Raw genomic sequence first — 13885 nt, 5'->3', positions numbered from 1 at the left:
TTGCTGAGAAACTGTAGCACATAATTTAGAGCCGGGAATGACATTTTTTGAAGGAGTCACCTTACATACAGAAACATGGTTTTTACTCTGTCTGTGAAAATCCACTCGAATTTCGTGAAGTTTATTATCTTTGAAAATTATTTTGTTGTGCGTATATAGACACAAGAGAGGTTTACCAGTGTCTGCTGCTTAAACGATCTGGAAACCCAGTCTGCACCTAACAGGTTCTAGCCACTCCATTCCTACATCAACCAGATTTGCACATGCCTACAGCAGCAGCTTCGAAAACCTGGAAGAGTTCTACTTGGCAAATGAAATAAAATGCGTATCCAACAGGTAGCATAACTTAACAGTGACACAGATAGCTTTTTTGATTTGCTAGAAAAAGTATTCTTCACTTAGGGGGTCACATAGATAGCTTTCTTACAAATATTTAACACAAATACTCCAATTTTAAAAAAATAGGGATAATCAGCCTTTTAAAGCCCTTCCTCCATAAGAAATTGCATGTACAGGTTTTCCTTAGTACAAAAAATCTGGCATCCCAGATTACCTGCGTTTAGAATAAGGGAGACTGCATGTAATCTGAGAGCAACACAAAATGTAGCAGGCTCCCAGAGAGATGATACAGTTTGCTTTAAACATAATGATTTCACAGAATCACGGAATTTTCAGAGTTGGAAAGGACCTCTAGAGATCATCTAGTCCAGCTCCTCTGCTAAGGCCTTGTATGAGAGATGCATTACATTCTAAGTGGCAAAACAACATGTCAGTGGTGAGTAGGTTTTTAAAGACAAATTTTTATTTGACCATGAATAAATAGCACCTGGCCTTTTAACTGAATTTAACCTGCAATCGCTGCTCTGAGAGCGCAAGACTCTGGATCAACCTACAGTGAACAGCAAGGACCTACAGCAGAGAACAGACTACAAACGAAGAAATTCTTCGCTTCTTATGGAGTGATGCTAAAAGCCAAAGACTTCGGTAGGATACCCCTCACAAAGGCCGCAAGGGATGCTCAATTCAGATTAAGTCTCACTGTGCTAATACTAACATCACACAGCAACCCAATACGCTCCGGTCTATGACTGCAATGGTTGAGACTTTTCTGACAACTCTTCCTTCTTGACATCAGTGATAGTTTTATTCAGTACTGGTAATCAACACAAACCAGTAACATACCCTCTCTGAACCTTTTTTCATTTTTGAAATGTACATTTGAGGGTGAAAGGAGCAGTGACTTGTGAATACCTGAATTCTGTGTAGGAATTTTTAATGAGTTATATTACAGAAAAATAAACATGGAAAAATCATACCAAAAGAACAAGGTTACTTGATGAGCTTCTTTCTACTTAATAAAAAAAAATCCCTTTCACAGAGAAAGTTCCACTACAAAATCAGTGCCAAACGCCATAAACAGAAATAAATAATGCCTTGAGAGCGCATCCAAATCTCTCAATTACGCTGCTTGCACACACATACTCTCACTCTCTGATGACAACATATAAAACGCCATCTGTCTTTTGCCACAGTGGGAAACAGAAGTTCCCTAATATTTATAATTTCATAAATATGTCAAGAACAATTAGGACTCTACTGCGCCCACAGACAAAGCAAAGGAAATATTTTGAGAGAGACAGTAGACTCCGTAACAAATAAATCAATGCAATGGAGAAGAAATATCTATTGACTACGCAGTAAAAATGTCAGAGTGGTCCTTTGCTGGTTAATTAGGCAAGGCTACCTCATAATTGAATGTATGAGAATGCAGGAATGCCCAGTGTCTGGGATAAATTAAAAGCCAGAATTCTATATGGGCCATTTATTTTGCAGCTGCTATAGAAATAGTTCTCAGCAAATTCCAGCAGCAGGCTACTGAATGGACAAGAGGATTTAAGATATGAGAGAAATTCATCCATGAAAAACCAATGAGGTGAACTTACAGTTTTTTACTAACAAAAAACATGAACTACACAACTAGAATTACCATCAGAAATAGTCTTCAGGAATAACTTGGTTATAGCTTCAAAGGCAGACAATGGCTGTAGTACGTGACGCAAACTTGTCCAGTTATGAAAGTATAGCACCGCTTGAAATAGAATTATAATAATAATATTTATGGGGGAGCCTGATGGTAAAACAAAAAAAAATTAGATTGGATGGAGAAATGCATTTTATTTTCTCCTGTCAGAAACGGATATGCTCCCTGTCATCTTAAAAACATAATTTTGACTCAATTTAATGTTTTAATTTATATTTCTGAACTGTTTAGTTTTCAGAAACTTGCAATGAGGAAATAAATATATAAAAAATTTGCTCTAGATTTGTGAATCTATTTATACAATAGCTTAACTGTTGGACTGCCTTGCCAGGGTCTGAGAATGTATATGTAATTCTTTCACCAGCGTGAGGGACTGAACATATACCTTGAAGGAAATTGTTCTCACCTTTAAGCAATAGGATATTCTAAGCAATTGCTCTTAGACAATTTTTTTTGGTGTTACTATAATTTGAATGTGTCAAAATATTTTGACTCATGTCCTAGATTCCAGTAATTATGAGAACAGGAAAAAAACACCAAACAAACACTGGTAAAAGACTAAAACCCCACATATTTGATTTGAACTCCACTTCTTATGAACTGTCCCAAGTATTAGGCTATAAAGTTTGAATTTTTCTTGTTTTCTGGCTCAGCGCATACTTTCAAAGGTCACAGCAATTGAATCAGCATGAATAGAGGAGACTGACAGGGACTTTGCCTCTGTCCTCTCCTCACTCCTTTATCTTCTGCCCCAGATACGCTTATACGACTGTGAGGAACTGGTAAATATAAGTGTTCTTTTTCATGGCTATTATGTACTCTCTGTTTATAATTCATGCTAAGGGGTAAAATAAGAACTGTTTGTAAGCACGACAAAGTAGGAAAAGCAAAACGATGACCTATATACAGAGAATCTCAAACGCTCAAACCGAATGGCAAGGGCATTGGCTGTAAAGAAACTACTGCTCTGTTGCTAGCTCATTTACCCTTTTGTTTCGAAAATGTTACTTTTTACATCGCTCTGAATGTGTTCTGTCACAGACTACTAGTGAGGGTTTACACTTGGACCTATCACATTAGGCCTATTGCTGAAGGGCAGATTAGAAGGGGAAGAAATTGAAGCGCAGTTCTGCTGTGCTGTTTCAATTCAGCAAGGTGCATATCACGCCTGTCATTCCACAGGTGAACGTGAGAAGGACAGGCAAAAGTCCACAGTACATCTAGACCTGTAACCATGACAACTACACCCATTATTTTTGCTCAGGAGTTTGTTTCCCAGAATATTTTTATTAAATGGACTACTAATTGACAAAATTCCATATATACACAAATACTCGAGCTCTGCCAGACATGACAGAATGAATGTGTTTCTCAGTAATATAGTTTATACAGACTATAAGAACAAGCAAAACGCATATCACAGATGTTTTTAATTTGAGAAAGCAAATTTAATTTGTTTATATGCAAATGCAAACCTACATGCTATGACATCCAAAAATATAGAGATGTACAGGTTTACAAATGGAATGACTTATTTGTGGTTAGGGCAGAAGCAACATTCCTAGTCTTCTCAGCACAGCAATATTAAAACACCTGCTGCATGAGGGATGATGTAACCTAAAGTTCACCAGCAGCCTGTGAGCAATTACAGATTGCTTTTGTTATTAATTTTAAATGGGCTACCATGCTTCGTTTGCGCAGATTTTTAATTACACGCATACCATGCCCCACAAAATTCCATGCGGGCCATAGGTCCTTGAAGCATTGCTACATCTGAATTGTTTCAAAACGTGTTAGTTTATTATGGGAATCAAGCTGTTCTGAATCTCAAAAGGGCACAGGAAAATGCGTAACACTTAGCAGACTGCAGTACTGCAGAAAGGCACCTACTGAGAAAGCTAACAATAATTGAACATTCTTTTTGACAAAGGAAAAAAGGATAAAACAGTCTAATCCTTAATGTTCTACATATGCTGAACCATCCCCAAAAGCTTGCATGCACTAGCATAAGTATAGCTGCAAATGCTAAAATGCTATCAAAAGAAAAGCAAGCCCTGGTTGGTATTTTACATTTCCAAATATGCATGCAGTTTACACGGGGATTATTTTCTTTGGATATTTATTTCTCCTGTAATTCTTTTTCTTCTTCCTGAAGAGGGAGAATCAATTAAAACAAACTAATCTGAAGGTGGAGCACAATATGCTTCAATATACAGTGTGCAGATTAAGCTGAAAAATAGTGTAACTACAGAATCAAAATTTATGAGGTAGATAACACAAAATGATTTTTAAGACTATTCCCGTTAGAAAGATAGTAATTCCAGAAATAATATGCTTGTGAGATACAACTATTATTAATCATATTACTGCATTTATACTGAATAAATCCTAACATTTACCACTGTATACTCAGTTCTTATGATCCTTTAAAAACAAATATCATGAATAAATGCAAAGTCTTATTTTGAATTCTTGCCATCCTGAGTACCGTTTTCATCACCTTTAAAAGTTGCTAGAACAAAGACGTTATTTCATTGTCTTTCTTATGTGAATACCTCAGTGCGTTCCCACAGATGTTCAGCTCTCAGGGACTGATTTCAAGCCTGGAAGTCTGGGAGGACCACATATGCAAGCATCATTTACCTCTCAAAGGCATCAGTACCTTAATGAACCCACTCAGAAGCAGTTGTTTTTAAACACGACGGGAAAGACACTTAACTGTCAGAGACATAGCATGAGAAGCACAATGACGACTTAGACTAGAAAATGTCAACTGTCATTGAGGGCCTGGTTGAAGGATAAAATAGCTTTAAAAAGATAATTAAAACAGGCTTTGCCAAAATGAATGGCTGGCCTAACCACTTTGACTATTTTTTTTTATCACAGCTTATGCACAAGTAGTGTATCTTTTTGATGTTATGCCTTTCAAGAACAAAGAAATTCAAAAACTTGGCAACGGCATAAAAATGTAAATGCATTCCATAAGAAGAACACAATGGGAAGTATAATCTTTTGATAAAGGCAACGCTTAGGGCAGTCAGAATAAGACAACAGCACACACAAAATTCCCCTGTGTTGTACAAACAAACATACTGCGTCTGTAGCGCTCAGCTCTGTGAGACATCACCACTGGCAGGAACATTAAAAGCTGTCGCTTAAGTGCTGAGGCTCACTGCTGAAGAGAGAGGGTAAAGGATTCTGGAGGAGGAGGAGGGGAGCTGCAGTTGCAGAGCGTCCTGGTTGGAGGAACTCTTAGTCATTGCAGCGACTGCACCAACTTCACACCCTTCTTTCGAGGGGAGCCGTTGGATCAAATCCCTGAGGGGGGCTGCGCTGGTCTAGCAGAAGCTGAGCCAAACACCCCTCCCTGTTGCCCACGTGCTACACGGCAAAGGGCACAACACGGGGGAAATTGTCCAAGGGCAGTTCCGTTCAAGAAGTCACCATGGACTCCACAGTAGAGCAGAAAAATTTCCTCTACATTGAGAGGAAATTCTGACGAGTGTAGGAGGCTTCACAGCATTTAGACAGACTGTGAAACAAATATCTATTAATGACTAATATTTATTTACGATTTTAGCACTTTACCATATAGGAATATATAAAGATAAATCTTGTATGAGAGACCTACTTTCAGTCTTAGCAACCACTTAGCCTCCGTTTACTTTTGGCTGCCGTGAGAAAAAACCCTAGGACCTCTTCTCTTGAAAGACAGAAATATGCTTTGGAAAGAAGTGAAAACCCATGTCAGTTTAGAAAGGGGCGAGCCCTTGTCACTAAATCTGCAGTGCAGACATTTTTCTGTTTGTGTTTTGCTTTGTTTTCTTTTTCCCCTGGTATAAGGCAGCATAAAAAGGATCTGTCGTAAGGAGTGCTGTATCAATGATTTCCACTGCAAGCACTAAATGTGGTTTTTCTTAAGTGCATCTAAAGGAGAAAAAAAATCATTACCAAATTTCAGAATCATTAGCTTTTTGGAAGAGCATAATGAGTGATGTTTGTAGAAATCACGAAAAGAATGTATCGTAACTATTGTAGAAATTACCATCTTCTACAGTCATACCCACAATGTAATTTGGAGAAGAGAAAAAAAAAGGTAAATACATATATAGATACTTATGTAATGCATATGCGTACAAACCAGAAGATGATATTGAATGTTAAAGTGTGTATAACAAGGTAGTGGTTTCTAGTAGGTTCAAAAGGAATACTTTTCACTGAGTGACAGCAAGACAGAAATGTTTGGTGTACGTGTGTTTATCAGTAGAGACTTTTTTCTAACCATATTCAGCTATGGACAACCTCACACTTCTTTTGGCCTTTACCAGTTCAAATCTGTATGTTATTTTTCTCTACATCAGAAGCCCGCTATTTTCTGTTACCCCAGATCAGTCACAGTAGCCCTGGGGATTCTCAGCTCTGAGATGCAGTGCTTCAGTGCGTGATGCCTCTGGTCATACGCAAGTGGTTTGCATTCTCCAAGTGGTTTGCACCCTGCAATTAAGAAATCCTAATCTTGGAAATATCCATCAGTCATTCTACTCTGAAAAGCCATAGAATAATTAATTTTTATGAAAAACTACAGTAGCAATATAGGCGTAAAAGAAAACTGTGTAGGATAAAGCTAAGACTCTGTTAGTTCCTTTTTGAATTAAGTTCAGAAAAAGACAATTGCTATCATATAAGTTAGATCACACCATGTTGCCTTCCATCTCTTGTTTAGCCATTTTCAGCAGATATTTTCCCCAGCTAGAAAAGCTATAGATGTCTAGTACAAATTAATGGTTGTGATGGAAGATAATATTTGGTGAAATTACTAGAAGCAGTTGGGTGATTTAAAGGTGAGATGGAAGCTTGCTGTTCCTAGGATATGGGCGTTGTAAGGGTATATCTTCTGTACTAAAGAAAAAAACAGTCCTGTTATTAAGCAATACCATATTAGGAAAGAGTAATGTCATGTCCTGCTTTTAAGTCCACTTTAGAAAGCAATCCTTATCATGTCTTAAACATCGCTAGCTGTCATGAAACTTGAGTTAGTACAATTTACCAGGAACATATAGGTTACAATCAAAGACAGTAGCACGAAAATAGCAAAAGATAGTAACTGAAAAATAAGATGCTGTATCTTGATGCAGCCATAGATGAATAAACTGTGCAGATTGCTCCAGCTACCAATGGGACCCTGTGTGCTGTAGTGATTATATCCATGTAAATTAGAGTGGAATGAAAAAGAGAACTGAGTTGGAGCTGGTTACCTGGCCCCTCTCAGCAAGTTATTAGACTAATCACCCACCAATATATTAGAAAAACATATTTCAAATGCATAAGTAGATCAGCCAGTCTCATGTTGTTAATGGGGAATCGAACTGAGCAAAAAGGCTTATCAGTAATAATAATAGCAAACAATGAAATCCCTTGGATTTTCTACCTGAGAACAATGCCTTCAATTCATATCTGTGATAGGAATTGTATTGAGAAATCCACTTACTTAACCTTCTTTTTTCTTACTTAACCTTCTATTTTCAGTTACCTTCAATTACAGCCTCTACTAGCTTTGCAATGATTCCTTATTTTGCAAAGCCTAAATATCTCATAAGCAGGAGTGTTTAGTTTGGGCAATAGAAGGACAATTAAATTCACGAACATTTGCAGGCTTTCAGGAGATATTTGAAGATTGTCTCAAATATTTCTGTGTACTTGGCATCACTCTATACTTCTTCTATGATTAATTCCTCCTAACATCTTGAAATCTCTGAATTCTCATCTGTACTGCGTTGTCTGCATATATCACCTTAACTTAACCTTTGTTAAAAACCCTCTTATGTAAACGTATAATGATACGTTGTGAGAGTTTTAATGTCAACCAACTTTCATGTTGCTGTACATGAAAATTCAAACAAAAAAGCTAGCTGTAGGAGAACACAAGGAAGTATTTTTGAACCTTGAAAAGCAGGGAAAGATAAATACTGATTATTTCCTTTCCTTCTAACTTCTTTCTAAGGACTTTCTCCTATTTCTAACTCTAGCTTCATGCCAGTATTTTAAAAAAAAACCACTACTGTTAACATTACTATTTTTCCCTTTAAACGTACCAGACAGGTGAATTGAATCTCTATTATTTTCCTCACAAAACTCCTAATTTCTTTTTAGATTTAGTTTAGAAATTTTTTCCTTAGCTTCAAAAATCCTCTATTTAATATTTCTAGACTTTTTCTCAACTCCCTATTCCTCAATTTGTCGAGCATTGACTTGCCTTTTGCTTTTTTTTTGTTATAATTTTACCACCGTTGCAAGTGTCTTATCTGTATCATAAGCATTATGGGAAAAACTTAGTTCTTTGGTCACCTTTTTTTCTTTTTTATTATTTTCTGTCTTCTTTTGAAAACAGTATTTTACCATGTCCAGCTACATCATTCTCTTTCACTTCTATTCCTTTTCTATTTTAAACTCACATTGTATTATCAACTGTTTCCACAAAATAATATTTTTTAAGATCTGATTTTGTATGAGCTACATAATCACAGAAAACATTTAACTGTACTTTGTTAGTTTTAAGTACAGCTGGTAAAAAGAAGCAGAGCGCCCACAACAAAGCTAAATACACTACCAGGCTGAGCTATGTAAAAAAAGTGTTTCAAAATTCACATTAAAAAATTAGCAAAAAAGAATGTGGTAACAAATCTGGTAGATTAAAGAGACAATGTATATCCATTGGTAGGGCTCTTGCTCAGGAGGAAGAAAATGTTGATTTTTTTTTAATACTCCCAAACATTAAGCTACTGGTATGATATGGGAGAGCCACTTCACTTCTCTGAGCTTCTGTCTTCTTCCTGCCTCAGTGCTGTCTATACAAATTGTAAATTCTTGGGTTCACTTTGTATCAGAGATGGGATACTAATCTCTGAGTCTCTACATATTATTAAATACAAATATTAATAGACTATAAAAGAACAGACTTTCTGTTATTCACACTGGATTAACTCAAATTATTTATTAGCTTTTAATTATTTTTAAAACTAGATAAATTCTGTAAAAGTGAAATTAGAGTTGTAAAGAAGAAATTAGAGTTGTAAAGATCTCCAACTGAAAGCTCTTTTCAGTTTCCTAAAAGCTAAATTTTGATTTAAACATCACCTCTTTCATGCTGAAAAGGACTATACCTGATAGGTTTCCTTGCAAGAAATATAATTTAGCCATCTAACATAATGCTTGATTATTTAAATACATTCCAAATCAGGCATTAAAAGCATTTAAAACCACAGTTCTATAGGCAAAGCTTGCAAATGTTAAGAAGAAAATGGAGAAATCCATTTAAAAACAGACAAAAAAAAACCCCACCTTTGTCTGTTTGGTGTGTACATTTGTAATCACAAAAGTATTCCTCTCGAGCACTTAAAATCTCAAAAATAATGCTGAAACTATTTTGAATAAACTATAAGATGACAATCTGAAAGTAACCGGGTATTCTGGAATTTTCTCCTCTCGATTTTACTGTAACTAACCAAAAGAGCACCTATGACTGACAGTTAAAAGACTTTCCATACTGGAATGTAGTGATGTGAATTTCAGAACTGGCCTGCTTTGACATGAGCACTATTAATATTATTGGATACTTTTAAAAGAAAGCATTTAACAAATGCTGCCCCCCTTCCACAAAAAGTGACGTTTGTTGATGTTGCAGAAAAAAAGAAAAAACCAGTTTAGCTTAAAATTCCATTAAAATGTTTCAAAAATCAGAGAAGGTGAAGTTTCATATAAGTCTGGAATAAACATTTGACTTAACGCTGTTTGAAGGCATGTGGCCTGGCATACTAAACTTACATTTGATTTAAAAAGAAATGATGATATAAGTTTCTACAAACTGACAATGAATTTATCCATAATAACAAACATACCCATGTTTGCTGCATCAACAGTTTGTGGTGTCTCTGTTGACAATTTCTGAAGAGCCTGTTCACCATCTGTCTTCTCTGGTGAGCTGTTATGTTGAGACTGCTGTTGGTCTTCATCTTCAGCAACAAATGAAATTACACCTAAAACAAATGGATACCAGGTGTTATACTAGCCAAGCATTAGCTTTATAAAACAGACTGCCAGACATGTACAAGTACTTCCTCAGTTCAAAACTAACAAAAACCAAAGTAAAACTTCCACTCCAGATGTCAGCCATGCCATCCAATAGTAATTTACAGTAATGCAAAATACATCTTGAGTGAGTTCAAGAAAATTAACCATTTTTTTCTCCCGAAAGTGTTCTTCTATTTACTGGAACTAAAGATCAGTAATAAGAAATACAAGTAAAGACACTTTTCAAAGATCATAAAATATGGCGGACAATCATAGCATCTTTCTTTCCAGCACAATTGTTTATTCATTGTCTTGATTGTTTCTGTTATTTTTTTAAAATCACGATGTCACATTTTACTGCTCTAAGATAATAAATGTAAGAGTTCAACTATTCCTGTCATGCGTTTTTGTGTTGTAATCAAGTATTCAGGGAAGAGAAAATACATAGAGATTGCAAAAATAGGATTTTTAAATTGGAGTGAGTGAAAACTATTATTCTGGAAGATTTGATATACTAGCTTTAAATAATCAACTTTTGTTTCTTGCATTATGTACCTCTGATTAAGAAGTTGAAATCTACAAAATATCTTGGAAATACTAGATATCATTACTATTTTATCTAAATGACTGTCCCTCAATATTTCAGTACATTCTAGAGAGTTTCAAAGCTGAAAAAAATATATATTGCAAGTTTAATTCTTGCCTCATAAGTACGATGAAAAACTAATTTGTGTAGGTGACTTATTTTAGGATATTATACAGTAAGAAATTTTCCGATTCGAGATCATTAGAATATATGTGAAATGGTCTCCCAAAGGAAACTTATGCACCTGTATCTTATTAAAGGTTTGTGAAAATTATTCATAATGGAGCTTTTTAAATTTGAAATGGAGAATTAATATAATTTTATGAGAGTCCCAAAACAATTTGATATGAAAATACCTACAATCGATGGTATTTTTTGTTTCTCCAGCTTTGAGTGGGATAGATGCGTGGTAAGAGAACACATGGCAGAGAGGATGTGCTGTGCCCGCTGACACGCTGAATTTAGCATCTTACTAGCAGGAATTGCTAAAGCTAAATAGCAAGGTTCAGGTGGAACCTGGAAAAGGGAGCAGCGGCGAGGGGGGAGATGATACTACATTGGTCACAGCCACTGGCTCAGAAACCTATTGTTATTTTAGCAGCCAGGAGCTGGTCAAACTTCCTGTACGCATACCTGTACACAGCACTCTTATTTACAGTCCTCAAGACTTTAACTTTCTTTCTTAACTTTTAAACCAGGACATTCCCTTAAGTTCTGTTATGGTTTGACAATCCCACAACAATTTATTGTCATCTAGACAATTATTCTATCACCCACTGACAACTCCCTACCTGGGAAGGGGAATCAGGGAAAAACAAGGAAACATGAGGGTTGAAATATAAACAGACTTAACAGAATAAGACTAGATAATTAACATTAATAACACTAAGGAACCAATATTGATCCCAATACCAATATAAAATATTTGAGGATTATACTCAGCCAATTGACAGCAGATGACAGCAAATGTTGGACACTGCAAGCACTGCAGCTTCAGGAGGAAGGGAAGGCCTCAGGAGTCTGGCACTCAGGGTTGCCACCATCAAGGGACAGAGAGCACTCTGCAGCAAACTTTCTAATTTATATTGAAAGTGATGTTCATGGTATGAAATAATGCTGTTGGCCAGCTTGGGTCAAGTGCCCGGGTCTCGCTCCATGTCGTCCCTGCACCTGGCAAGTTAGACAACACTGAGACCTTGAAACCAACATACCACAGCCAGCTATAAAGTAAATATTTTCACAAATCTGGACACTTGAGTCTTCTAAAAGTGCAGTTTTCCCAAGCATTAGAAGGTAAATTAGTCCTGTGTCACTCAAACCAGGACAATTGCATGCTTCTGCAGAAGGCTGCATTAAACCTTCTAGTTTAATTTCATTTCAGGAGAGACCAGTCTTAATCAAATGGCCTCACGGTTAGTTTTGATAATAATATTATCCTAGAAGGATGTTACTCTTAAAAGAAAAAAGAAAAAAGAAAGTGGCAAATAGAACAAAACTAAAGTCTAATGCTATCAGGAAGGCTTAGAAAAGCTAACTTTTTTCAATATATGCTCAAAGGTAGCTACATGGATTTGACTGTTCTGTGGATGAGGAATTGGTTGGATGGTTGCATGCAGAGAGTATTAGTCAATGGCTCAATGTCCAGATGGAGATCAGAGACGAGGGGTGTCCCTCAGGGGTCCATATTGGGACCGGTACTGTTCAAGATCTTCTTCAATGACACAGACAGCTGGGATCGCATGCACCCTCAGCAAGTTTGCAGACAACACCAAGGTGACTGATGTAGTTGACATACCTGAGGGATGGGATGCCATCCAGAGGGACCTGGACAAGCTCGAGAAGCGGGCCCCTCTGAATTTCATGAGGGTCAACAAGGCCAAATGCAAGGTCCTGCACCGGGGTCAGGGCAAACCCTGGTATCAATACAGGCTGGGGGATGAAGGGATTGAGAGCAGCCCTGAAGAGAAGGACTTGGGGGTACTGGTGGATGCAAAGCTGGATATGAGCTGACAATGCGCAACCGCAGACCAGAAAGCCAACTGTATGCTGGGCTGCATCAAAAGAAGTGTAGCCAGCAGGCGATTCTGTCCCTCTACTCCGCTCTCGTGAGACCCCACCTGGAGTACTGTCCCCAGCTCTGGGGCCCCCAGCATTAAGAAGGACATGGTCCTGCTCAAGCGGGTCCAGAGGAGGGCCATTAAGATAATCGGGGGGCTAGAGCATCTCCTCTATGAGGACAGGCTGAGAGAGTTGTGGTTGTACAGCCTGCAGAATAGAAGACTCCAGGGAGACCGTATTGAGGGCTTCCAGTACTTAAAGAGGGTTGATAAGAAAGATGGGGACAAACTTTTTAGCAGGGCCTGTTATGATAGGACAAGGGGTAATGGTTTTAAGCGAAAATAAGGTAGATTTAGACCAGATATAAGGAAGAAATTTTTTATAATGAGGGTGGTGAAACACTGGAAAAAATTGCTCAGAGGGGTGGTAGATGCCCCATCCCTAGAAACATTCAAGGTCAGGTTGGATGGGACTCTGAGCAACCTGAGCAATCTGGTTGAAGGTGTCCCTGGTCATTGCAGGGGGGTTGGACTAGATAACCTTTAAAGGTCCCTTCCAACCCGAACTATTCTACAATTCTATGATCAAGTGGCCATTTCAACATGACAAACACCGACAAATTATTTCTGCTGAGGATTACATTGAATTTTTACAGGGAAGCAAGGTTTATCATGTTCACATTGCCACTGTCTTTTTTTCTCTGAGAGATGGCAATTGAATAGCCACAGGTATAAAACACCAAAGTTCAAAACAAAACCAAGAAAGTGGAAATAGCTGTGTATTTAAATCCAGTGAAAGGAACTATATAGTTTTATATTAAAAAATATTAGAATCTAAGATTTTCTTCCCTCTGTTAAGAAAAATCTATAAACTTACAAATAAAATAATAAAATAAAAATAATTAAAACCAAATCAAAAAACATTTTAAACAGATAATTTTTAGAAAGTCCTAAAATTAATCACAGTAGAGAAGTCAGAAATTATTTCCAAATAAGCAGGAGAGTGATTGCAATTTCAGGAAATTATTGAATATTAAAAAAAAAAATCTTCAAAGACAAGGTCGATGTGTAAATACAATACAAAAAATAAAATCATTACGGAAAGCTCAGGGTAATAAAGTCTGAAGACTAAAT

The 13885-nt window shown here is 36.9% G+C and overlaps 1 protein-coding gene across 1 annotated transcript in view; it reads right to left on the bottom strand.

The window, feature by feature from the left end:
• CFAP47 (cilia and flagella associated protein 47) overlaps nucleotides 1-13885 on the bottom strand; it is a gene marked incomplete at both ends in the record, with an annotated part of 360013 nt that overhangs the window by 141904 nt on the left and 204224 nt on the right. The window contains one exon of the mRNA XM_082490749.1: nucleotides 9937-10074. Coding sequence (XP_082346875.1) covers nucleotides 9937-10074 — 138 coding nt within the window. The remainder of the gene's footprint in view (nucleotides 1-9936; nucleotides 10075-13885) is intronic.

The sequence above is a fragment of the Vanellus vanellus genome (genome assembly GCF_965231255.1).
Source record: "Vanellus vanellus genome assembly, chromosome: 1".
NCBI classification, from domain to species: domain Eukaryota; kingdom Metazoa; phylum Chordata; class Aves; order Charadriiformes; family Charadriidae; genus Vanellus; species Vanellus vanellus.
Note: the sequence above shows the minus strand (reverse complement) of the source record. Positions and strands in the feature narration are given on the sequence as shown.